Source organism: Bubalus bubalis, chromosome 3, assembly GCF_019923935.1.
Source record: "Bubalus bubalis isolate 160015118507 breed Murrah chromosome 3, NDDB_SH_1, whole genome shotgun sequence".
NCBI lineage: Eukaryota > Metazoa > Chordata > Mammalia > Artiodactyla > Bovidae > Bubalus > Bubalus bubalis.
In genome coordinates, this window is record NC_059159.1 from 124,604,469 (window position 1) to 124,631,163 (window position 26,695).

The following is a 26,695-nucleotide window of genomic DNA, read 5'->3' on the forward strand; positions in this document are numbered from 1 at the left end:
GAAGAGCAGAGTCCACCTCATCCACACCCCAGCCTGGAACTTCCTAATCTTTCGCTTGGCTTTATTTTCCTTTGTGATGCTTAGTACTATCTGATATCTTTACACATTTGCTTGTTACCTGTCTTCTTTCACTAAACTGTAAACTGTTCCCTGCTGTCTACCTAGTACCAAGAAAGGTACCTAGAACGTAGGAAGGACTCAATAAATTGTTAATTGTTGTTCAGTCGCTAAGTTGTGTCCGACTTTTTGCAACCCCATGAACTGCAGCATGCGAGGCTTCCCTGTCCTTCACTATCTCCCGGAGTTTGCTCAAACTCATGTCCATTGAGTCAGTGATGCCATCCAACCATCTCATCCTCTGTCTCCCCCTTCTCCTCTTGCCCTCAGTCTTTCCCAGCATCAGAGTTTTTTCACTGAGTCAGCTCTTCACATCTGGTGGCCAAATTGTTGGAGCTTCAGCTTCAGCATCAGTCCTTCCAATGAATATTCAGGGTTGATTGCAACTCAATAAACATGTTGCATGAATAAAGATGTGTGTGTGTGTGTGTGTGTGTGTGTGTGTGTGTGTAATTTTTCAGGCTTCCCAGGTGGCACTAGTGGTAAAGAACCTGCCTGCCAATGCAGCAGACATAAGAGCCGCGGGTTCAATCCCTGGGTCGGGCAGATCTTCTTGAGGCTTGCATGGCAACCCACTCCAGTATTCTTGCATGCAGAATCCCATGGACAGAGGAGCCTGCTGGGTACATAGGGTCACACAGAGTCAGACACAACTGAGCAACTTGGCATGCACACATGCAATTTTTCATAACTGGAATTAAATAATTTATGCTATTCTGTAAGCTTGCTTTTGATAGCTTACAGTGAACAGTGTTGGATTATTGATCTCTGAAGAAGAAGATTTAGCTTCGGGACCAGGGACCAGGCTTGATCACTCAAGAACTTTTGTGTAGCAGAGTTTTATTAAAGTATGAAAAGGGACAGAGAAAGCTTCTGACATAGACATCAGAAGGGGGACAGAGAGTGCCCCCCTTGCTAGTTTTAGCAAGCTGTTTTATGTCTGTTAGAAAGTTATTAATCAGATAAGAAAGACACCTCAAGGCTGACGGAGTTTCACCAGGCCCCTCTCCCACAGTGTGCGCTTTTGAGATAGGATGGCACGTGGTGTGTCATCCCCCAGCCATAAAACAATTGATATGAATATGGGTTTTTTGAGCTATTGTCGGCCAAAAGTTAGTCTTAGGTAGAACCATTTTGAAGAAAGGCAAATACATAGTTTTCATTAACATAGCTTAAGGAAAACATTCCCAGAAGAAAAACGCATTGGTTAGCTCAAGGTTTGAGAAAAGTTAAGTTCGGGTGGAATCAGGTGTCATCATAGCAACACAGAATGTTAAGAGACACTTGCAGCCTATTTCCTCCATTTGGAGACCCCTGGCCTTCCTGCCTGTTAACCTCTCACTTTTTCACACATGTTGTCTTGGGCGTTTTCCTTCCTTAGTGAGTAGAGCTCTCCATCATTCTTTTGCAGGATCGCCATTGTGTGGATGCCCCATAATTTCTTCAAAAGGCCATCTTGGTGCACTCTGCAGCCGCCAACCATCCCTGTGTGTGCCTCTTTGCTCTCTCATTCAGTTATGAGTCTGACACTTTAAAAATATAGTGTCCCAAGTTTCTCCCTATTCGTCTTTTACTAATCTGAGTGTATGTATTTGTTTTAGAAATGTTTCTAAGTTTTTCTCTCATACCAGAACCCTTGTTTAGAGCATTCCAGACCCTGGCATTCGATTATATTTTTCTTTTGCATTTTTTTCTACTTACTGATTGTTAAAATTAATGACCAGCATTTTCAATAGTGAGCAGTCTCCTCTGACCAAGTTCTAAAGTTCTTTTTAAACATAAGGGGTGCTTTGTTGGAGATCTCTGATTCCCTTTCTCTGAGCCAGTTTGGCACTGGGTCCCCAGAGAGAGAAGCTTTAAGGGCATCTTGGCATGAAGGGATCCACAGGACTCTGGACGGTCCACCTAGGGTCATCGCCAGAGGCTGCCCCAGTGCAGTGGCGCTCTGTGTAATAGGCATCTCATGTGTTTTCAGGAAAGGTCTGGGTCCCCAAGCAGAAGCCGATGGACCCCGTGCTGGAAAGTGTGACACTGGAGCCAGAGCTGGAGGAGGCCCTGGCGAATGCCTCGGATGCGGAACTCTGTGACATAGCAGGTAGGAGGCATTCCTGACACTTCCCCATGTCCTCTAAAGCATTTGACCTGCATCAGCAGGGGAGCCTTGAGTGATTTATTTCAACATAAATACCCTCTCTGTTTCTAAAAAGGACTAGAGGAGATGGAAACCTATTACCAAGAACCGAAATGAATGAAATAGAGATAAAAACACCCAAACCCTTTCCACCTTGGAGCCCATCCTAGAGGAATGTAGGAGGCAGCCTGAGCCCTTCACCAGCCATTGCATCAAACCCTGCCCAGGCCTCCTGGGAAGAAAGAAGAGAGGGGAGGAGACAGAGGGCTGCTGGCATCTCAGGTCCAAGGGACTCACAGAGGCTGGAACAGGTCATCTGATTTTACCACTTTGCACAGTTCAGAGAGCTGGGCTTGGAGCTGATCACCCCATATCTCATATTCATACAGCACCCTCCATCTTCATGTGTGTTTCCATGTGATCTTCACAAACAGCCCCCAAAACTCCAGAAGGTGGCCTGGCATCCAGAGCCCTTCACCTCCTGCTCTTGTCGCCTCGTTACTGTCTGGTCCCTGCCCCACTTGTTGGTATCTCTTTGTCGCCGGGGGTCAGGCTCTGGCTGCAGCGTGCCCACCGTCATGCTGTGCTCCCTGGCCCAGTGGGGTAGCTGGTCTTTTTATTCAGCAGTCTCAGGGGGCTGCTAACCCTCACCCAGATGATGGCAGGAGGGTGGATGGGATAGGGAGAGACTCAAGGCAAGTGGGAAGGGGAGAGGAAAGACGGGGCCAACTGTGAGGTCAGGGGAGGAGTCCAGTTCTCCGGAGACTAAGTTGGTGTCATTAGTGAAGGTGGGGGCACTAGTCTGCCCAGGCTGCCCTAACGAGATACCACAGGCTGGTGACTTAAACAACAGAACTGTGTTTTCTCAATAGTTCTGGAGGTTAGCTGTCCAAGATCAAGGTGTCCACTGGGTTGGTTCCCTCTGAGCTCTCTCTCCTGTGCTTGCAGATGACCGTATCTCTCTGTCACTCTGTGCGTGTGTCCCCCGGGGTCGGTCCCTTTGTGTGTCCTAATCTCCTTGTAAGTACACCAGGCAGATTGCATTAGGACCCACCTTAACAGCCTCATTGTCATTTATTCACTTCTTTAGATACCTTATCTCTGAAAACAGTTACAAATTCTAAGGGGCTAGAAATGACCATATTCAATATAGTAGAGGGACAAAGCAGGACACAATCAACAATTTTGGAGGGACAAAATTCAGCCGTAACAGTGAGGGAGGGACAAGTGTAGGGGAAATAAGGCCAATGGCCACCCACAGCGGGCAGGTGTATATGCAAGTCCTTGAGTTCTTCCAGGGTCCGCACTGGAGATAGGGAGGTGGGTGTCAAGCTCTAGGGTGGAGAGCCTGGTGGGAGTGGGGCCTGGGACTCTGGTGGCTAGGGCCCTGGCTGGGGTAGAAGTCTTTGGGAGAAGAGTGGAAATAGGAGGAAGGTAACCACTGTGGATACCACGAATGGGCTGGGAACCCAAGGCCAAATCAAGATGGGCATAGCCTAATGCAAGAGCTAGCGAGACAGTATGAGGGTTCAGGGCCTGCCGGGAGACTCAGAGGCGAGGCCAGAGGCCAGTGAGGCTGCCTTTGCCAGACTCAGGTGGCTGCAGTGTCATGCTTTTCGCATTCTCCAGCTTTTTGTGCGTGTCGTGTACCAGTATGATGACATTCTTAGGGGAGAGGGGGACCGGGAACCAGAGCCAGGTTGCAGCAACCTGAGGAGTGAACAAGGGGGAGCCAATGTGTAGACCCTCAACCCAGATAGCCTTTCCTGGGGAGGCGGAACATTTGGGAAAAGACAAAGGGCAGTGGCTTGAAGGGTGTCAGGACTGCGGGAGAAAGGTGTTCACTTTCACTATGAAGTACACAGCAGTGAGGGTGTGACCCTGGAAATGCAGCACTTAGGTCAGGATAGTCAACTGCTTTGCTCATCAAAACCCACACCTGTCACATTAGATCCCATGTTAGGCTCCTGGGACTGTCTTCCCGACCCAGAGTTTGCTTGCGTTCCGGTTCATCTGTGCACCTGGGCAGTGGGTGGGGGGCACAGTTGTCCAGCATCTCCACACTGGCTCACCCCAGTGACTGTTTTTGTCCTGGTCCTTCTCCTCTGATCACCCTCATGACGTCACGCTCCTTGATAGGCAGTTCAGAGGGATTATCAAATGACTCCACTGTCAGAACCGCCAGTTCCTATGCCAAAATAGAACTGCAATATCATGCTAAGTTTCTGTCTAGATTTCTTGAAACTATTCCTCTTTATTTTTGTTGGCATGGCTAATTACTAGTATCTGTTCATGATACCATACACTTCCAACACCCAGAAAGGAGAGCGGGAGCTGTGGGACGACACCAGCGTTAACTGGCTAGCCTTGGACGCCTATTGTTGCATGTCAGCTATTTTTGAAAGGTGGCCATGGAAGAAGGTGTGGAACATTTGTTGACCACCAACTATGTCCTCGCTGCTGTGGGTGTTGCTTTCCACACCTTGCTGCATTTATTGACCACAGCGATCCTATGAAGTGAGTTTTATTGAAGTCCCCATTTTACAGACAGAGAAAGTCAGCATAGTGAGGTTATCCTTGCCCATGGGTTTGCACTCCGGCAGCTTGGTTCTAGGGTCTGCTCACAACATCACCACCCAGTACACCCTGGATAAAGCCTTCCAGGGTAGGGAAGTAGATACAGAGTAGGGAGATGGGTGCATGGCTGAATCTCAGAGTCGGCCGGGGTGAGGATAGGAATTAGGAAAGGCTCTAGATGTCACACTAAAGCATTGAGGCCTGGGCTGGGGAGTGTTGGGAGAGGCCAGATGAAAGGAGGGGTTTGGGTAGAGAGGTGGTGGTGTTGGGAGGATGAGGGGATGGAGGGGACAGGCCCCAGGTGAGGCCAAGGGCCAAGGTGACCTGTGTCTAAGATGTGTTTCTGAAAGACCAGCTCCTCCTAGAGCTGGATCAGAGGACAAGATGGCTGAGATGATGGGATGAGTGTGGGCTTTTGGCCTGAGGCTCCCGAAAACAGAGCTGGGTGCCTGCAAGGACTGAGGAGAGCTGCCCAGCCAGGAGTCAATTTAAGAGATGAAGCCGCTGGAGGTGGGACACCTTGCTGGAGTGCTAGGGGTGTTGCTGGTGGTAGCTGGAGCCCCGAGTGGATGATGCATTAGGGAACGAAGAGGAGGGCGTGCTGGGCACAAGGCTCTGCAGGCCCTCTCTGTGTCCTGCAACTCGATTCTTGGGCAGAGCATTCCTGTTAACTAAGCTTCCAATTGTGCTGGACTAACTATAAGAAAGCAGCCTGGTTCCTGCCCTTGCAGAGCTGAGGTTAAACAAACCCCGAGGCCAACATGCAGGGACAGGTGGGAGCAGGTGTCCTAGGGAGAAAGGGCCAAGTGCAAGAGAGGACTCGTGAAGTGGTGGGGCCGTAAGACGAGGTGGGGACAAAAGCTGAACCGAAAGGAGGAAGATTAGAGGTGAGCTAGGCCAGGAGATGGGTCCCAGTGGGAAAGAGGCTCTGAGCTGGGGATGAGGCAGCCCCTCTGAGCCGTTGCTTTACAGGTGCACGTGCGGCAGGCTTGATACCTGGCTGTGATGGGGATGTGTAGGGGGACACCCAGTAGGTATGTCACAGGAGCCAGACCTGTGAACTCGCACTCACACTTTGTTTTCTCATCTGTGCATTCACTCACGAGTCAGCGTATACTGCTGGGATGAATCAGATCCAGTCCCTGACCTGGGGGCCCCAGGATGTGATGAAGAGGACAGAACAGAGACATGCAAATAGCAACATGCAGTGTCACCACGGGTGACGAGCAGTGTGCTGGCCCCCGACTGTGCTGACTCCCTGCCACGTGGCCTTGAGCTGTGGCTCCGAGGCCACTGGGAGTCAGCTGCAAGCAAGTGCGTGATCGCTGCCTCCCCTCCCCAGTCAGGGGCATGACCTTGACTCACCTTTGGGGAACTTTCAGGCAGGGCAGTCCCAAGAAGGAATTGAGGGTAGGGAAACTTACCCATCAGAACCCCCAGGCCACCCCAGGGTAGTTGGTACCCCCCCCCCACTCCTGTGACGATCAGAGGTAGTCTTAGTCAGACCACCCGGCTTCTGCTGTACTTTGATGTCCTTAGGCACCTCTTCTCCCCCGACACTACAAGGGTCGGGGTATGGCTTATTCAGGAGTAGCTGGTTCAGCTGCTCTGAGGTCCTGGGCCGGAGCCAGCTTCTCTCACCTGCTCCTAGGATGCAGGAAATACCTTCCGGCCATCTGCCGGAGTCAGCCCGAGCACTTGGCAGCTGGGGGAGCCAAGGATGTGTACCGCTGTCTCTCTGTCCTAAGTCAGGTCACCAACTGAGGGAGCCCTGCCAAGGCAGAGTGAGGAAAGAGAACTCGATGTTCTTTTTCAGAGTTCAAAAATAGGCCTTTTTAAGTTTTGAGGAAGATCTAGACTTTTTTTTTTGTAAGAAATCACATTCCCCTGTGCTAAATTCAGCCCTGCCAGTATCTACAAAGAATGGAGCAGCAGGCAATGTTGATGTGCTGTGTTTCTGTCACTCACTCCTGGTGACACGGAGTGTGTGAAACCAAGCAAGGAGAAAGTCACGGTTTGGTCCTTGGGTCAGGAGGAGGGAATACCGGCTTTGGAGTCACCGGGCAGTCTGCTCAGTGGTGGAGATTTTACTTGGCCCCTCCCCATCCAATCCTCCTCCCTCTCACCTTCTTAGAACTTTGAAAAGTGAAAGTGAAGTCGCTCAGTCGTGTCCGACTCTTTGTGACCCCATGGACTGTAGCCTACTAGGCTCCTCCATCCATGGGATTTTCCAGGCAAGAATACTGGAGTGGGTTGCCATTTCCTTCTCTTTGAACTTTAATCTCCTCTGAATTGCAAAGTTGTTTTATTTCTTCTGATGACTGCTATTGATATACATTACCTCCTAGAATATATGTCGTCTGTCTTTAGAATTCTGAGGTCGAGGGGAAATGTTAGAACTTTAAACCAGTTGGTGACCTAGTATGTGGAGGTGTGGGTGAGGACATTAACTTAGAAGCCAGGAGGGTCTTCACCAAATGGTCTTTGACCAACCATTATCCTCTTGAGCCTGCCAGAAAAATGGGGGTTGACAGTACCTGTCCTGGATGCTGCTCGTAAAAATCAAACACTATAAGATGGTGAGAAATTATCATGTGGCTATTAAGGCCCATGAAAACGTAAGAGATCATTCCTCAAACATGATCCATTTTAGAGGTGAATACACTGAGGTGCAAAAAGTGGAAGTCATCTGGACAGGGTTACTCAGTAAATTAGTACCAAGGCTCACTCCAGAGTCCAGATCTCCTTCCTCCATCCCCCAGCATTTCCTTGTAACCTTCCTGCCTTGGCCCCCTCTTTCTGGACCATTATGAAAAGCTATCATTCAAGCACAAAATGCATTTTCCATTTTCCCACCACTCTATACACTCTAAGCCAGAGAAGCCATCTGAGGTTACATCTTTCCTATGATTCCCAGCAACCTTTACAAACAATGCTTTGGAGTAGATTTGATTCAAATAGGCCAGGTCACACCCTACAGGGCCTTCTAGGTCAAGATAAGTTCAGATATCTTTTTCTAGGTGTGGCCTGAGCAGGGAGTGAGATGGTCTGACTCTGCCTCTGATGCTGCTGTGTCCTTGGATAAGTCCACTCCCCTTTCTGGGTTTCAGCTTCTGTACAATGAGGAGTAAGACTAGACCACTGGTTCTCAATCATGGCTACACATACAAATGACCCAGGAACTTTACAACAATACCAGTGGTCCTCCTGGACAAACTGATCTAATCTCTGGACATGTATTTTTAATCTCCTTGGATAATTTCTGATGCTCAGTGGGAGCTAAGAACCACAAGACAAGATGATCTGAAAGTCCCTTCTGTTTCTCACATTCTATGAGTCTTCTCTGCTAAAATTAGACCTGCCTGCTCATCGTTAAGAACTGGTAAGGAGAGAGGCTTCTGCACTGTTTTGAGCTCTTTGGGCCTTAATTTAGGCTGCATCTCCGTGGGCAGAGGGAGCTAAGGCTTGAGTCAGCAGCAGGTGCATCAGATCACCTGGAGTCACCTTCTGGGGTGGGCTCTTCCAGCCCCACCCAGACAGCGGCTCTGATGGTGGTTCTGGGCTGCTGCTGTTGTAAAGATTCAGGGGGATGACAGGCAGTGTTCTCAACCTTGGCTGCCCACTGAAACCACCTGGAGAGCTTTTTACATTTTTATTGGAGTATAGTTTTGATTGATTTACAATGCTGTGTTATTATGCAGAGCTTTTAAAAAGGCAGATGCTTGGCCCCAGCCCTGGGGATTGTGGTTCCTTGGTCTGGGGTAGTCTGGGCATCAGGAGTTTCAAAAGATTCCCAGTGATTCGGGTGCACAGTGATTGAGGGTCACTGCTGGACCGTGTGCTCTCTAGCCCCACAGAAGCAGCTGGTGAGGCCGTGGTGCCCTCTGCCACGTGTCCAGCTTCACCTCCGTCCGTCTTCCGTTTCCCCCTCTCTCCCTGGCTGGTGGCTTCCTACCCACTATCCCTCTGTCCAGAATATTCTACCTTCTTTCTTTTCACTTGGCCAACATCTCATTGCTCCCATCCCTCTGTCCTCTTCTCCCAGAATACATTGAACTTTCTCTTTACAACACTCAGCTTACTCTGCACTTATGTTTTCAGTTGTGACTTGCTTAGTCTCTAGTTCCCTGCAGATTGTAGGCTACATGGCAGAGGCCCTGTCTCTCTTATTCCTCGCTATCCCCACCCCCACCCCACCCCAACCCGGAGCTGGACACGTGACGCTGGCACTCAGTAGATGCCAAACAAATGAATGGATGAAAGAATGACTGATCAGGAGAGGGATACAGTCAGGTTTGCATTTCCAGAGAGATCTTTCTGACTGCTCTGTGCTGTATGCTGCTGGGGGAAGGTCGAAAGAGACCGAAGCCAGCATACCAGTGATTCCGCAGCTGGAATCACTGGCGAGAACTGATAGGGCCCTGACCAGGACAGAGCTGATGGAGTGGGAGATAGGACAAATGAGAGATCCGGTACAGGAGGGTGAGGATTGGGGGGGAAGGGTGCCATGTGACTGAGGTTCTACCCCAGGGGACAGGCAGGATGAGAAGATGAGAAACAGGAGTTCTGTTTTGGCCAAGTTGGGTTGGACATGTCAGGGGGACACCTAGGAATCTGAGGCCAGGGACTAGAGACACCTGGGCTGGGGACAGAGATTGGACAGTCACATCAATAGAGGCAAGAGTAAAAACCAAAGTGTTTCTTGCCATTTCTGTGAGCAAAACTTCCTGGGGATGGACTGTCTGTGCCTGGGAAGCTGCCTGTCTGAGAGGCACGCCACGGGCCCTTGTGTCCCTGCAGCTATCCTCGGCATGCACACGCTCATGAGCAACCAGCAGTACTACCAGGCCTTGGGCAGCAGCTCCATCGTGAACAAGGAGGGACTCAACAGTGAGTACTGGCCCCGCTCCCTGCCCCACTGCGAGGGCATCTCGGAAGTCAGGGATCCTCCAGAGTCTTGCTACCTCCACCCACTCTCTGCAATCTCATTGCAGAAGATTTCAAATTCTACTAGCTAAAACTGCTCACCTCTTCTTTTTACTCTCCTGGGATCCTTGTGACTTGATTACAAAGGCCTTCCCCATCTCAATATTATCAGAACATCCTCCTTTATTTTCTTCTGTAAGTTTTAGAGATTTACTTCTTATACTCCACTTCTTAATCCTCCTGGAGTTCATGTTTGTGTGTGGTGTGAAATGAGATCAAGCTTTCATTTTCTTATATCAATATTCCATTGTCCCAGCACCACTCCTTGCAAAGTCTGTCCTCTCGCCTCTGGTTTGGGGCTCCACCCGGATCATAAATGTCCATGTGTCCACACGGGTCTGTCTCTGGGCGCCCCTCCTGCTCCACAAGTCTCCTTGTCCTTTCCTGTGCCAACATTACATTGTCTGAATTTCTCCACTGCGTTGTTTCAAGCTGGCAATTTGGCCCCAAAGAGAAATGAAGGCACCCAAAGCACCCTTTCCTCTGGAAGGCCTACACGTTTCTTTCCCATGCAGTCTTCATTTTATCCTCACAGGAACCCCCTGGGTAGAACGACTGTTCACACCCTACCATGAGGACACTGAGCGTCAGGCAGTTTAGTGAATTCAACTGGTTCTTGCAGGTTGGCAGAGGCATTGTCCAAGCAGGGCCCAGACTCCTGGCCCCATCCATCACCATCCTCCTCCAACCCGTCCCCTCAGTAACCCCCGAGAGGCCCAGCCTTCCATGTCCCTGAGCTCCACCGCCACTTCCTTCTGATGTCCTTGTGTCGAGGGGAAATGACGCCCCATCTCTGTGAGCCATCTCCCTGTTGTCGGTCACTCTAGGTGTGATCAAACCTACACAGTACAAGCCGGTGCCTGACGAAGAACCAAATGCCACCGATGTGGAAGAAACACTGGAGAGGATAAAGAACAATGACCCGAAACTTGAAGAGGTCAACCTCAACAACATCCGGGTGAGGCCCCCTTCACTCCACTTCCCCTGTTGTGGGAGTGTGGGGGAAGCCGAGTCCACTCAGACCCAGACAGCCCAGACCAGACTGTACACAGACAGCAGTGTCCTGCTTGGACTCTGGGTCCTTCTGGATCAGGAATAGAGGCAAAATTTTTGGGAAGGAGGACAGTATAAACCAGGACAGCCCATCATCTTGGTTTCCTTTGGGGCCTGACATCAGACCCAGATGTTTACCACAGCCAACCCAGCTTCGACTCTGGAAACCCACCACCTTATCCACAACACTGAGAGCTTCTCAGAGATAAATCATGAGTCAGACACATATGGCTACACGGGATCTGAAGGCTGGAAAATCCTGGTGCCCACCACGTTCGTGGGGTAACCCAAGCCTGGGGAGGGGCCTAACCCTGAACCTGTGTCTCATGCACGTATTCAGCCTCATTCTGCAACCCTAGATGGGAACCATTGGCCCAGTGTCCAAAGTCATACTCTAGGCTGTTGGCCCACATCTCTCTGGACCCTTCCTGTGTGACCACCAGGCAGAGCGGAGACGGGTGGACAGGCTGTGGGAGGAATGCAGGAGCAGGCCCAGCTGCCTGCTCACCTGCTCAGCCCGGGAACCAGAGAGATTAGTTCTCAGGGGGTGTGGATGTAAGCTAAGAAGTGGGCCCCTCACTTCCCAGCTCCCTTTTCCTTTCTTCTCCGCTTTCTTTTAAGTGGCTGCCAGCCTCGTGGCATAATCAGATTGGAAACCTGCGCCTGCAGTGTCTCCTCCACCTGGCCTCCCTGCGCTTTGCTCCCATGGGGGCTAAAGTGACGCTCTGAAATGCGAGATCCATTCGGGTGCCTCCGCTATCTGCCATGTGCGCCGTGGGAGACACTGGCACAATTCAGAACTGTGCACCCTGGCAACATCTATGGGCTCAGAGAGGCGTGGGATGGGGGGACCTGGCCATGGCCCTGTGCCTTCTGTGGCCTCAGGGGCCTCAGAAGTGGGCCTCAGGGCCCACTGTGGGGCCTCAGGCAAGGGCTCACCCTTTTCAGGCCCATTTCCCCTCTGCATGTGGGGCAGTTGGACTAGGTCAGTGGTATTCACTTGAGATTAAAAAAATAATAAATGTCAATGCCCAGTCCCTCTCCCCGCAGAGATTCTGATTTTATTGGTCCAGGGCAGGCCTGAGCATCAGCATTTTATGAAAGTTCCCTAGCACCTCTGATGAGTGGTAGGGCTGAAACTTTCTGGGACAGATGTCTTTTAAAGATTGTCTAGGGCAATGCCCCACCTTAGTTTACGAAAACAAACTCAGAGAGGGGCAGACTCCCCCAGAGTCACACAGCAAGTCATAAACATTGCCTGTTGCACACACCCACAGGCCTGAGCTCTCGGAACAACACTCTCCTGCACCTTTGCCTTGATGTTTTCCTGCTCCTTCGGTCTCTGCATGTACAAAGAGAAAACTACAGGTGCTACCTGAAATGTTCAGGGAGGACTTTCTCAATCTGTTTACCAGAACGTTCTCCCCAAATCTCAACCATCTGGGGCAAAGAGGAACCCTCTGCCCATTCAGCTCTTTGGTCAGAGACATGCTGGACATCAGGTTGCATCAGGTTGTGAGAGAATTACTGCCTCATCTCTCTGCCCTGCCTGCCCCTAGCAGGGCTGCTGATCACTGCTTGACTTTCTCTCTGCAGAATATCCCCATACCCACTCTGAAGGCGTATGCAGAAGCCCTCAAAGAGAACTCGTATGTGAAGAAGTTCAGCATCGTGGGAACACGGAGCAGTGACCCTGTGGCATTTGTATGTACCTTTCTGTTCTGTTGCATTGAGAGTGGGAGGCATAGAAACAGGAAAGTTGACATTTGTGGCCTCAGGACTGGCCATGTGCCACCGATGAAGAACCCTGTGTGGTGAGGTGTAATGTGGTGAAAGACACAGGGCTAGGAGCCAGGAGGGAATGTGGACAGAACAGCCATTAGCCAGGCACCATCTGTACATTATCCTAGTTAATCTCCACAATCATCCCAGATCCCAGAGGTGCAGGGCTCCCCACTTTACAGATGAAGAACGTGGTGTAGAGGGAGCTCAGACAACTTGCTTTGTCCAAAGTTTCACAGCAAGTGAGAAGTGGAGTTGAGATTTAAATGCAAGTGATGTGGACCTTAATGTTGGATCTCTGTCTCCACTCAGTGTATAGACAAGGGCCTGCCCCTCCCTGGTCCTCAGTTTCTCCATATCTAAAACTATTGTCTTCATTGGTGGTTTCCAGTGATCAATTTTATTTCATCTTTCCTGTGTCTTAAAAATAATTCTGATTAGATTCAGTTCATTCAGTTCAGTCGCTCAGTCATGTCTGACTCTTTGCAACCCCTTGGACTGCAGCACGCCAGGCTTCCCTGTTCATCACCAACTCCCAGAGCCTGCTCAAACTCATGTGCATTGAGTCGGTGATGCCATCCAACCATCTCATCCTCTGTCGTCCCCTTCTCTTCCTGCCTTCAATCTTCCCCAGCATCAGGGTCTTTTCCAATCAGTCAGTTCTTCATATCAGATGGCCAACGTATTGGAGTTTCAACTTCAGCATCAGTCTTTCCAATAAATATTCAGGACTGATTTCCTTTAGGATGGACTGGTTTGATCTCCTTGCTGTCCAAGGGGCTCTCAAGAGTCTTCTCCAACACCACATTTCAAAAGCAGCAATTCTTCTGTGCTCAGCTTTCTTTATAGTCCAACTCTCACATCCATACATGACCACTGGAGAAACCATACCTTTGACTAGACGGGCCTTTGTCAGCAAAGTAATATCTCTGCATTTTAATATGCTGTCTAGGTTGGTCATAGCTTTTCTTCCAAGGAGCAAGCATCTTTTAATTTCATGGTTGCAGTCACTATCTGAAGTGATTTTGGAGCCCCTAAAAATAAAGCCTGTCACTGTTTCCCTGTCTATTTGCCATGACGTGATGGGACTGGAAACAGTAGAAACAGTGGCTGACTTTATTTTGGGGGGCTCCAAAATCACTGCAAATGGTGATTGCTGCCATGAAATTAAAAGACGCTTACTCCTTGGAAGGAAAGTTATGACCAACTTGGACAGCATATTAAAAACCAGAGACATTACTTTGCTGACAAAGGTCCATCTAGTCAAGGCTGTGGTTTTTCCAGCGGTCATGTGTGGGTGTAGGAGTTGGACTATAAAGAAAGCAGAGTGCCAAAGAATTGATGCTTTTGAACTATGGTGTTGGAGAAGACTCTTGAGAGTCCCTTGGACTCCAGGGAGATCCAACAAGTCCATCCTAAAGGAGATCAGTCCTGAGTATTCATTGGAAGGACTGATGCTGAAGCTGAAACTCCAGTACTTTGGCCACCTGATGTGAAGAGGTGACTCATTGGAAAAGACCCTGATGCTGGGAAAGATTGAGGGCAGGAGGAGAAGGGGACGACAGAGGATGAGATGGTTGGATGGCATCACTGACTCAATGGACATGGGTTTGGGTGAACTCTGGGAGTTGATGATGGACAGGGAGGCCTGGTGTGCTGTGGTTCATGGGGTTGCAAAGAGTCGGATATGACCGAGAGACTGAACTGAACTGAACTGATGGGACTGGATGCCATGATCTTCGTTTTCTGAATGGTGGGTTTTTAAGCCAGCTTTTTCACTCTCCTCTTTTACTTTCATCAAGAGCTCTTTAGTTTCTCTTCACTTTCTGCCATAAGGGTGGTGTCATCTGCATATCTGAGATTATTGGTATTTCTCCTGGCAATCTTGATTCCAGCTTGTGCTTCTTCCAGCCCAGCATTTCTCATGATGTACTCTGCATATAAGTCAAATAAGCAGGGTGACAATATACAGCCTTGACGTACTCCTTTTCCTATTTGGAACCAATCTGTTGCTCCATGTCCAGTTCTAATTGTTGCTTCCTGACATGCATATAGGTTTCTCAAGAGGCAGGTCAGGTGGTCTGGTATTCCCATCTCTTTCAGAATTTTCCACAGTTTGTTGTGATCCATACAGTCAAAGGCTATTAGCGTAATCAGTAATGCAGAAGTAGATGTTTTTCTGGAATTATCTTGCTTTTTCTAAGATCCAACGGATGTTGGAAATTTGATCTCTGATTAGATTAAATTGTATTTATTATAAAGTAGCCATCAACTCCTTTTTTTAAAAATATTCAATGCATATTTATGGAGTGTTTATGTCCAGCACTGAATTAGGCTCTGAGAATACAACTGTGACCAAGATAGTCACAGCTCCCACTTTCATGAATGTAATGGTTCATGTAGACAGATAAAGAACAACAGTACAGTATGATTACTACAATCCTAATAGCAGGTTAAAAGGTTCATGAATTAGCCTACCAGCCATGGCAATTAACCATTTAGTAGCAATAAGTTTTGTTGATATCCACAAAATAACTTGCTGGGATTTCAACTAGGATTGCATTGAATCTATATCAAAATGGGAAGAACTGATATCTTGATAATATTGAGTTTTCTTGTACATGAATAGGGAATATATCTCCATTTATTTAGTTCTTCTTTGATTTAATACAACAGAGTTTTATAGTTTACCTCCTATAGATCTTATACATATTTTGTTAGCTTTATACCTAAGTATTTCATTGTTTGGGGTGCTAATGTAAATGGTATTGTACTTTAAATTTTACATTCCACTTATGCATTGCTATCTATGGGAAAGCAGCTGACTTTTCTTTATTAACCATATCCTACAACCTTGCTATAATTGCTTATTAGGTCCAGGAGTTTTCTTTGTCAGTTATTTTGTATTTTCTGTGTAACCAATAATGTCATTTGCAAACAAGTGCAGTTCAGTCACTGAATTGTGTCCGACTCTTTGCAACCCCATAGACTACAGCATGCCAGGCTTCCCCATCCTTCACGAACTCCTGGAGCCTGCTCAAACTCATGTCCATCGAATTGGTGATGTCATCCAACCATCTCATCTTTGCAAATAGAGACAGTTTTATTTCATCTTCCCAATTTATATGCTTTTTATTTCCTTTTCTTGCCTTAGTGCATTGGACAGAACTTCTGTTACAGTGTTGAAAAGAGGGCTGAAAGGGGGCATCTTTGCCTTGTTCCTAATCTTAGAAATAGTTTCAAATTTCTTACCACTAAATATGAAGTTAACTGTAGGGTTTTTTTTTTTTTTTGTAGATAATCTTTATCAATTTGAGGAAATTGCTTTCTGTTCCTAGTTTACTGAGACTTTTTATCATGCATGGATGTTGGATTTTGTCAAATGGTTGTTTTGCATCTATTGAAATGACTGATTTTTCTCTGTTAGCTTGTTGATGTGATGGAATATCCCACTTAGTCATAATTCAAAATACTTTATGTTGAGATTTCTTCTTTGATCCATGTGTTATTTAGAAGTGTGTTGCTTAATCTCCATGTATTAGGGGAGTTTTCTACTTATCTTTTTGTTATTGAATTTCTAGTTTGATTCCATTATGGTCTGAGAATAGACATTGTATGATTTCTGTTCCTTTAAATTTGTTATAGTGTGTTTTGTGGCCCAGAATGTGGTCTATTTTGGTGAATGTTCCAATGTGCGTGAGAAGAATGTGTATTCTGCTATTGTTGGATGAAATACTATAGATGTCAATTATATCTAGTTGATTGATGGTGGTGTTGTGTTCAGTTATGTCTTTCCTGGTCTTTGACCTGCTAGAGCTGTCCATATCCATAGAGGTGTATGGAAGTCTCCAGCTACGATAGTGGATTCATCTCTCTCTCTCTTTGCAATTCTATTAGTTTTTGCCTCATATAGTTTGATGCTCTGTTATTAGGCACATTCTCATTAAGGATGGTATGTCTTCTTGGATAATTGACCCCATACTATCCTTCTTTATCCTGATAAATTTCCTTACTTTGAAGTCCATTCATAGCAATCAATTATTTTCTCATTTTTAAAATACATAAGATCTCATTTTAAAATACATTTCCTTGGTCGTTTTTGAAGTGATAGAAATAGCTCATAGTCTCTCACTGCTGCCAGTGGAGAACCTCTGGTTAGATGTTCTCTGGCCTCAGGATGTCTCCAGTGGATCCTGAGTGTGCCCACAGAGACACAGCTGGCAGTCACATGCTCTGTCCACTGCTGTCACTGGATCAGAAGCCAAGCCCATCTGTGCTGGCAGTCAGCTCAGCTCCACAGATATTTACGGGGAATTGATTCTGTGCCAGGTCAACAGCTGATGTCATACCCTTCACACCAGGATAACCCATTGTTGAAGATGAAAATACTTCTGGGACAATTGGTAACAAGCTACCTGCCACAGCTCTTCTCCTGCCCATTTCTTTACTCTGCTCCAGCAGACAGAGTTGACACCTGGTATGACACTGCCTATAGGACCAGCTCAGTCACTAGTATGTCGACTTGGATCAGCCTGCTATACTTACATACTGGCTGTCAAGTATTTTGATTATCAGGCCACACCTTTCCTGGGGAGCAAGAAGGATGCTGTGGGTGGCCACAGACTGGGTCCATCCCCTCAGGAGGGTCCAGCCTACGCAGGGTTGGAGAGGAAGCTGACATGTCATCCCGGGGCACACGAAAGCAGGGGAGCTGAGGATTTGGGCTCTGAAGGCATCCTAGGAGCTGAGCCTTGCAAAGGCTTCAGCAGGCAGGGCCAGTGGGAAGGGCATTCCTGGACCAGATCGTCATTTCAGACAACCAGGACCCACTGATCTTACATCCTGGCTCATCAGCTGCTGGTGTCTCCTTTCCTCCATGACACATAGTTTCCACCACCTGCTAATTACTTCATTTCCTCCAGAGGCTCTGATTGTCATCTACACCCCCTGGCTGAAGTCCTCCAACGTGCTGGGGCCATCCGAGCTCCTGTCTTCCGATTTGCCCTGGTCACTTGCCCAGTGGGATGGCTTCCCAGGCTCCCCTCTCTGCTGTTCAAAGAGAATGACAACTCCATGGAATTCCAACAGGGACACAGAAGAGACAAGTTGAAAGCATATAGGGAACTTGGGACTCCACTAGTCCAGTGACCAGTGACTGAGGACCTACTATGTGCTGAGCACTGTATGGGTGGGAGGTTCCCTTGGGGTGAATGAGGTGCACCAACAGCCCACCAAGAGTATATAGGCTAATGGAGGAGACAAAACCTCTATAAAAACAACTCTAAACACAGGAACACAAGTTCCATGAGGGAGGTTATGGATAAAGTCTGTGAGGTTCAAGAGGACAGGTACAGCAAGCTAGGGGGAAAGACTCCAGAGAAAGGGGCATTGAGAATGGCCTGGAAGGATGGACAGTGTTTTGACAAGTGAAGCAGAAAGGAAGGGCATTCCAGGTGGTAGGGAAGGATGAGGAAAGGCAGAGCGGAGGGAGAGCACTGGGTGTTGGGGGGAACTGAGAGTAGCACCATCAAGAGGGTAGCTGGAGTTGAGGCTGATAAGGGCAGGGGAACCAGGTAATAGAAGATTTGGATGCAGGTTAAGGAGCTGAAACTCTCCAGCTGGGGTTTGGAGCCACAGCACACCAGAGGGGAGGAGAGACACAGAATGGTGCTTGATGAAGGAAGTTAAGGAGATCTTCTTGCTGGTCCCTGACTGTGTGTGAGGGACTCTCACTCCCAGCAAGGCTCCCTCAGTATTTTAGGTTCTACCCACAGGGGTTCCAGCCTTGATCAGGTAATTCACGGTACCCTACCTTTTCTCCTATGGTCCAAGGCCCTTGCCGAAATGCTCAAGGTGAACAAGGTGTTGAAGACGCTGAATGTGGAATCCAACTTCATTTCCGGAGCCGGGATCCTGCGCTTAGTGGAAGCACTTCCATACAACACTTCTCTGGTGGAACTGAAGATCGATAACCAGGTGAGATGGGTGAGGGCCTCCTGTGTCCTTCACTTGATGCTTGCACTTCTGCACTTTTTCATTTGCTGCTGTATGGACTGGACAGAGCAGATGCTGCTGCTTATGAAAGCTCCAGAGCCCAGCTTTAAAGAGACCTCCAAGGTCATCCAGTCCATACCCTGTACATGCTAACAGTTCCTTCTTCATCATTCCCACCAGGTGCTCCGCCAGCTTCTGCTTAGGTACCCCTAATGATGGGAGGCTCACTCTTTATTGAGATCACTCCTTTCGTTTTTAGTGAGAATATCCTTCCTTATATCCAGTTGAAGTCAGCTCCCTATAAGTCCTGTTTGTTGAGTTTAATTCTGTTCTCTGCTGCATACAGGGTATATCTGATGCACAGATCTTATAAACCACTGGAGCCTCCCTCACTAGGTAAAACAACACCATTTTTATCCATCACCCCCCCAACACACACCACTCAGTGGGCTTTTGAATACCATCAAGGTTATTCCCTGGGCAAATTCTAGTTTGCCTTTTTCCTTACAGGGTTATCATTTCTCTATAACTTCTGTAGTTCAGTCATTTATTTTCAGGGCGACCCTTTCAGTTCTAACTTTCTAAGATGATACTAATAACAATATCATGTATGTTGCACGTGTTGAGGGTTCCCTGTGGGCCAGGCTATGTGCTGTGCATCTTATACACATCATCTCTGATCTTCCCAACTGCCCTGCAGGATGTGAGTGTTATCAGTCTCAGTTTTCAGAAAAGAAAACGGCTCAGAGAAGCTGCGGAGAAAGCAATGGCACCCCACTCCAGTACCCTTGCCTGGAAAATCCCATGGACGGAGGAGCCTAGTAGGCTGCAGTCCATGGGGTCACGAAGAGTCGGACACGACTGAGCGACTTCCCTTTCACTTTTCATTTTCATGCATTGGAGAAGGAAATGGCAACCCACTCCAGTGTTCTTGCCTGGAGAATCCCAGGGACGGGGGAGCCTGGTGGGCTGCCGTCTATGGGGTTGCACAGAGTTGAACACGACTGGAGTGACTTAGCAGCAGCAGAGAAGCTGAAGGATAGCAGCTTTCTCACCTGAGCACTTTCAGAAGCAGAATTTGAATGCAGGTCTCTGACTCAAGCCCACTGTTTTCCAGTACACCATGTCGCTTCTAGTGCTAAAATGCTTTCTTCTTTATGGTTTGACAGAGAACCTGCTTTTTTTCCCTACATGAAAATGTTTGCTGAATGGTCATATAAATGTGAGTATAGGAAAAAGATTGGATGAAATAGAACAAAATTGTATACAGTGGTTGTCCCTGAATGAGATTATCTCTACTTTTTATCCTCATTAAAAAAATACTACAAATATATAGAAAAGTGCATAGAAGTTAAATCCACAGCTTAACGACTCATATAGGCAGGTAACCTGTGTCAAGAGGTTAAGCATCACCAGCTTCCAGAAGACTTTGGTGGTCCCTTCCCTGGTGGCTCAGATGGTAAAGAATCTGCCTGCAATGTGGGATACCCAGGTTCGATCCCTGGGTTGGGAAGATCTCCTGGCGCAGAGAATGGCTACCCATTCCAGTATTCTAGCCTGGAGAATTCCATGGACAGAGGAGTCTGGCTAACTACAGTTCATGGCATCAAAAAAATCGGACGTGACTGAGCGACTGACACTTCTCCCAATCTTAAACCTTCACTACTCTTCACAGTTTGCTCCCTACTTACTCTCATGGCTCCATGACTCAGAGCTATACTTTTCTCTCCCCAGGAACATCCTCCCCTGCCCTGACCCCTTCTCTGCCTAGAGAAATCCTCCGCTTCCTTCTGGATTTGGTTGTAGTCTCCCCTTCTCCCAGTGGTTCTAGAGCCAGCCTGAACCACCTCGCTGGAGCTAACTGTATATATATCCCTTCCCAACTCCACTTGAGTGATGGCACACTGGTATCTGGAAATAGTATTACTAGAAGTAAATACTCCTAGTGAGAGTATTTACACTGTAGATATTGGCAAACACTACAAATCCAACCTTTATTTCCCCCCCCAACAGCCAGCATACAACTGCTTTCTCCCTTCAGCCTGCCATAGCCTCCCCACAGAGAGAGTTTAAGAGCTCCTTCCCTGGTTCTCCTAGCACCTTGGCTTCCTTCTGAACTTCTCAGAAGCGGGGACTGTGTCTAAGTCATCTCCATATCCCAATACGCAGTTCAGAACTTGGTCCTGCAGTGGCACTTGATAAACAGGGCTGCCCTGGATGGTTGTATATGTTGTTCACTGTACAATGAGGAGACGGGACAAAACCCAACTCATAATCTACTCTTAAAACTTTGTACAGGACTTTATTCATCCAGAGAAGGCACTTTTCTCTAATTCATAAAGAGAGGCCATATGAGCCTGCAGCAGCCGTGTATGTGAATTTGCTGCATTAAATTCTTTCCGTCTCTCACATGCCAGTAGCCTGGGCTGTAGCACCCATTCCCAGCCCCCATTGCTTCCATCCTTTCTTCCATTGCTGACCCTGCTTTATTGCAGGCAGAGGGGACAGATCAGATGGAACAAAGGCATGTAACATGCCTGGCAGTAGCCTTAGGCCAAGCCCTGGGATTGGCTACTCATGTGACACCAGGCCTACCCGGGCAGGGAGTCAGGATCTACCCAGCGTCAGCTGAAACCTGATTCCGGGGGCAGAATGTCAGCCAAAGAGGACCCAGAGCACTGGCTTCAGGTCATTCTGGTGGCAGCTTACAGGGAACAAGCTGCCCACTTCCCCTCCCTGTGCTTCCCCCCGGAGACAGAGCCCATGCCGACCATCACCCTCACCCCGGCTAAACATCCGTGTAAGGACTTCCACTTCCCTGTGCCTCAGTTTCCTCATTTGTAAAATGGAGATAATGAGAATCTCTACTTCTAAGGAGCTAAGAGATGAATACTATGAAGTTGTTCACTTTTATATTTACTCTGAAGATGACCTAGGGAGTTCACACATTATTCTAAGAGTTAATGTACTGAGCAGGTACCATGTATCCATTATCTCATTTAAAGCTGGCAAAGACTCACTGAGTGGATGTCACAGCCTACCCTAGTATTGTGGATGAGGAAACTGAGGCCCAGGCAGGCTGTGTAACCTGCCTGAGGTCATACAGGAAGTAAGAGAGGCAAGGTTAGAATCCAGGTCTATGTGACTCTCAAGTCCATGAACTGTGCCTGTCTGGGTTCTTGAATCTACTGTAGTTTTGTGCAGGTCTTGGTTCTTCTCAGCTGTCCCTTTCCCTTGGTGCCAGGCCAGAGCACTGGTCACCACCTGCTCCCACCCCATCCTAGGAGTGTCTCCCTTTGTTTTATCTCAGGGTTTAGTTAGTGCCTGCTGTACCCAGGGATGTGCTGGGCTCTGTGTGTGAATACTGGCTCTGTCCTCTTGAGATTCCACACTGGATGAGATGACAGACAAGCGTACAGTTGATCATGCAGCCAGGTGCTCTAGCAAGCCACACACAGTGGGGTACTGTGGGGAAGCTTTTCAGTCAGAAGCAGGCATCAGGGAGGGCTTCTTGGAGGAGGTGGAATTTGAGATAAACCCTAGGGTGGACAGTATGTCAGAGGGTAAAGTGGAGGCCATGGCATCCCCGGTGTAGGGAACCACATGAACAAAGAGAAGGAGAGAGGACAGCTGTAGAGTCAATTCAGAATTGACTAATGGGACCACCTGAGGAAAGCCAGAAAGGGAGCTGGGGGGAGCCCAAAGGGCTGGGAGTGGGTAGTTCGAAGGGAAGTGGCCTGTGGGCTGTCATAAGATGGTTCCCGGCTGGATGGGAGAGGGTTGGGGGCAGGAAGAGGGCATCAGGGCTTGGAGACCAGAGGGGGCTTTGACTACCCACATTCAGGGGGCCTGTGAGGAGGTACTCCTGGGATCCTGAGTCTAGAGACTGGACTGAGACCTGGTGGGGGAGGTGGGGGGCTGAAACAGGACTCGAGGAGGGGGATCTGCTGGCTCAGGCTAGGGGAAGGCCATCCATGCCTCTCTCAGTGCCCCGGGAGGCATGGGCTCTGGAGGAGTGTGGCCAAGAGGAGGTGATGAGTGGCGCTGGATTTATTCCTCGTTCTTGTTAGTCACCGAGGTCCCCAGAGGCCACAGCTTTCTCCTCAGCCCTGCGCCTGTAACCTGTGTCAGAGTCCTCCCTTCTCCTTATACGGCCAAGGAGAGGGACTCGGGGAGTTCTGCCCAGGGTAACACAGAGCCTCACAGGCTGGTTCAGGACACAGACTCAGGATAGGACTCTGAGGCTGCTTGTTGACTCAGCCAGGCTCTCTTTTACTTCAATGCTCTTGCTGCCTGGAGTCACCCTGGGGAAGCAGTGAGCCTGAGCATGGGGGGAGGGGCAGGGGGCTGACTGCCGCTGAGGGCGCTGAGACATGCCTAGTCCAGCCCCCCTTTTGCAGATGGGGAAACCAAGGATTTGAGAAGGGATGGGACATGCCCAATGTCACGAATCAAGTTAGGCTCAGAACTGGGCTGGAACTGAAGCACCCAGTTTCCAAACAGACTGTGTTAATGAACAGAGAGAAGAGACCCTCCCAGCGCCCCGGAGGCAGGCAGGACACATGGGGTGCCTGCAGGCCCATCCGTCCCAAGCCAACTGTGTCCCAAGCAGCGGTTCTTCGCCCCTCTTGATCCACTCTCCTCTCCCACAGAGCTCCCTCCAGCAGGCCCTTCCCAGGACACTTGGGGCATGGGACACTCTCCCTGCCCCTCAGCAGAGACGAGGCCTGAAAATAGGCTCCCTCTCCACATGAAGACATGTGCAAAGTCTAGGGGGATTTCACTGGGTGTCTCGCATTTCATTCCAATATTTGACAGCAAGAATGTGCTTAATATTTTGAAAAGAAGCTAAAGGAAGTGGATCATGTTTTTTTGTTTTTCCAGATTGGATTGTTTTCCTAGTGGAAATAAATTTAGAAAACAAAAGCTATGCTAGAATAGGATCCTGAAGGTTTTCACTTATGGTGACACCCATTAATTTTAGATTCCACACTCAGAACAGCTTTTTAAATGAGGCTGAATATAGCTTTTGGTTTTGCAAGATATAAGGAAAACATACTCTTGAAAACCATGAGAGCAAGACCAACTGTGTTTTGTTTTGTTCCTTATAGTTTTAGCTTCTAAGCAGCAGCTCTCCGTCTGTGCATAGTTTTCGAGTCTGTAGTCTCATTTTGCATTGAAGTAATTCAGTCTGGAAGTATTCAGCCTCCTTAAGAGGACAGGCATGTGTCACTGTCCCTTCCTCTAAATGTCAATTATGTTCTTTTACTGACCTCACTCTAAGGGAAAGATGAAATGAAGTCAGTGGAAATAATAGAGAAAATCCTTTTCCTATGTAGATCAGAATAAACCAGAATAAAGATTTGTGACAGTGACCATCTCACACCATGTCAGGTCCCCACTGCAGGCTGTGTTTGGAAAAGCTAGGCAGGAGACAGACTGACCCAGGGGCTCCCTGGCTTCAAATCTCTGACATTTGAAGTCAAACAAGGGATCGAGTCCTGGCTATGCCCCAGCTGTGTCATGTTCTTTCTGTGTAATGGGGGGAAGTCACTTATTGTATCCGTGCCTCAGTTTCTTTATGTGTAAAATGGGAATAATACTCATACTCGCCTAATAGGGCTATGCCTCATATATCTGATATATAGTCTTTTCTCAATCAAGGGGGGAGATGTTTCTATTGTTAATTAGGCCCAGTCAGTGGTGGAAGGGTGGGATGGGGAGGACCGACATCCGAGAGATTCTAGCTTATGCAAGGAACAACTTTTAACCACTTTCTTTTCCTCTCTTATTTCCTCTCTTCCTTTCCTACTTGAGTTTATTTTTTATTGAAGTTAACTTATACATAGTGAAGCAAATGCATCTTGAGTAGACGACTCAGTGGATTTATGAATTTATGTGTAGCTGTGTGATCACCACCAAGTTCAAGATGCGGAACACTTCAGCACCCCAGCAGGCTCCCTCAGGCCCCTTTGCCAATCAGCACCCTGAAAATGCATGAATATTGTAGTTCCTGCCATCAGGGATGAGTTTTGCCTGTTCTTAAACTTTATATAAATGGAATCTTTCTGTGTTTGGCTTTTTTTGGTCAACACTGTCTGTGAGTCTATCAGTTATCTCCAGCTGTGTAACAAAGTATGCTCCCTTCCCCCAAAAAACTCAGCCACTTAAAACAACATGAACATGCATTTAGTTCACAGTTTCTGAGTCAGGAATCCAGAAGCAATTTGACTGCATAGATCTAGCCCAATCTCTAATGAGATTACAGTCAAGGCTTGACCAACTCTGAAGGGTTGACCAATGCTGGAGGAACTGCTTCCAAGTGGCTTCTTCCATGGCTGTTGGCAGGAAGTCTCAGCTACTTGCCATGTGGACCTCTCCATAGGGCTGCTTGAGTGTCCTCATGGTATGACAGCTAACTTCTCCCTGAGCTAGTGATCCAAGGCAGAGAAAGAAGGGAGCCAAGCCAAAAATGCCTTTTATGAGCCAACCTTGGAAGTTACACAGTCACTTCTGCCATGTTCTGTCTGTTAGAAATGAGTCACTAAGCAAAGCCACCCTCAAGGGGAGAGGAATTAGGCTCTACCTTTTGAAGGGAGGAGTGCCAAAGAATTGCAGGCTTTTTTATTTTTTTTTTTGGGTGCATTGAGTCTTTGTTGCTGCACTCAGGCTACTCTTTACTGTGGTGTGTGGGCTTCTCATCGCAGTGTCTTCTCTTATTGTGGAGCACAGGCTTTAGAGGGCTCTGGCCCAGTAGTTGCAGTGCATTGGGCTTTGTTGCTCTGCAGCATGTGGGATCTTCCCAGACCAGGGATCAAACCCATGTCCCCTGCATTGGCAGGCTAATTGTTAACCACTGGACCACCAGGGCAGTCCTGCAGGCATGTTTTAATTGGCAGAGTGAGAATCATTTCTGTCCTTTTTCATTGCTGCAGTTTGACCAGAAAGGCCTTTCTAACCAGCAGAGCAACCCAAGGATGGAGCAGGCAACTCAAAAAGTGGTGTACTCCCATCTCCAGGGGGGTGTGTAAGTGGAACAGAACAATCTGGCAGCTGTAAGAAAGGAGGGAATGTTAATATCAGCCAGGATTTGGGACTCTGAAGTTGGATTAGATAATTCCCAAGGCTCCTTTCTGTTGTTTTTTCAAGTGTTCTCAATTGTCCATATTTTCTGGATTAAAGAAAAGGCCAAAACTGGCCCCATGAAATGTATCAAGTGAGCTTCTCGGTGTCCATGGCACCTCTGTCCAGCTCCAGGTCACAGCTCAGTTGCACCTGAGTTGTTGGATGGTTTCATTAAGTAGTGAGTCTGATCATCTTCTCCTCAGATTGATAATACACAGTCAGAGTAAAGGCTGAGGGAGCAAGAGGTGTCTTACACTCCTGAAGGGCACATCAGTGTTTGTGTCCTTTGGGCAGGGCAGTCACACATTTAATTCAAAATATGCCTGTCGTTTTAACCCACCAATGCTATATCTCCACATCCAGCCTGAAGAATACTCCTCCCTCTCCAGCAAAGCCCACTCCTGCGTTGTGTATGACAGGGAAAACTGGAAGCAAATGAAGTTATCTGTCTCTACTAGGGCATCTCATGAAGCAGTTAGAAGGAATGAGGTAGTTCTCCATGTGCTGACCTGGAAAGATTCCAGAAAACATTAAATGAAAAAGATAAGTTACAGAACAATAAGTACAGTATGAATCCATTAAGGGAAAAAATGAAAAATAAGAAAAATCTGTCTATTTTTGTTACATATTACATAGGAAAAAAAAATCCATAGGAACACATCCTGTTGGCCATGGTGGTTTCTTCTGTGGAAAGTGGGTAGGATGATAAATGATGTGAAGGGAGACTTTTAATTTACTCCATCTGCTTTAGTATCATTATTAGAATTGTTAATAATGAGATAATATTTACTCACAAGTGATTTAGTTTTCAAGCATGTCTGAAGTGGGGCAAGAGTTCTTCCCGACCTCCTCTCCCTGGCCCTACTGCCAGAGTCTGCTGCTCCACTTCAGTCTCCCCACAAGAGGCTCCTAAGTGTCTTATACACACTG

General features: G+C 47.9%; 1 protein-coding gene across 4 annotated transcripts in view; it reads left to right on the plus strand.

Moving 5' to 3' along the window:
* The window catches only part of TMOD1 (tropomodulin 1), an 89,412-nt gene that overhangs the window by 48,657 nt on the left and 14,060 nt on the right, over positions 1-26,695 (plus strand). For all 4 annotated transcript variants that reach the window (XM_044940066.2, XM_044940067.2, XM_025281770.3 and 1 more), the window contains exons 4-8: positions 2,093-2,212; positions 9,626-9,715; positions 10,639-10,769; positions 12,461-12,568; positions 18,479-18,622. In XM_044940066.2, coding sequence (XP_044796001.1) covers positions 2,093-2,212; positions 9,626-9,715; positions 10,639-10,769; positions 12,461-12,568; positions 18,479-18,622 — 593 coding nt within the window. The remainder of the gene's footprint in view (positions 1-2,092; positions 2,213-9,625; positions 9,716-10,638; positions 10,770-12,460; positions 12,569-18,478; positions 18,623-26,695) is intronic.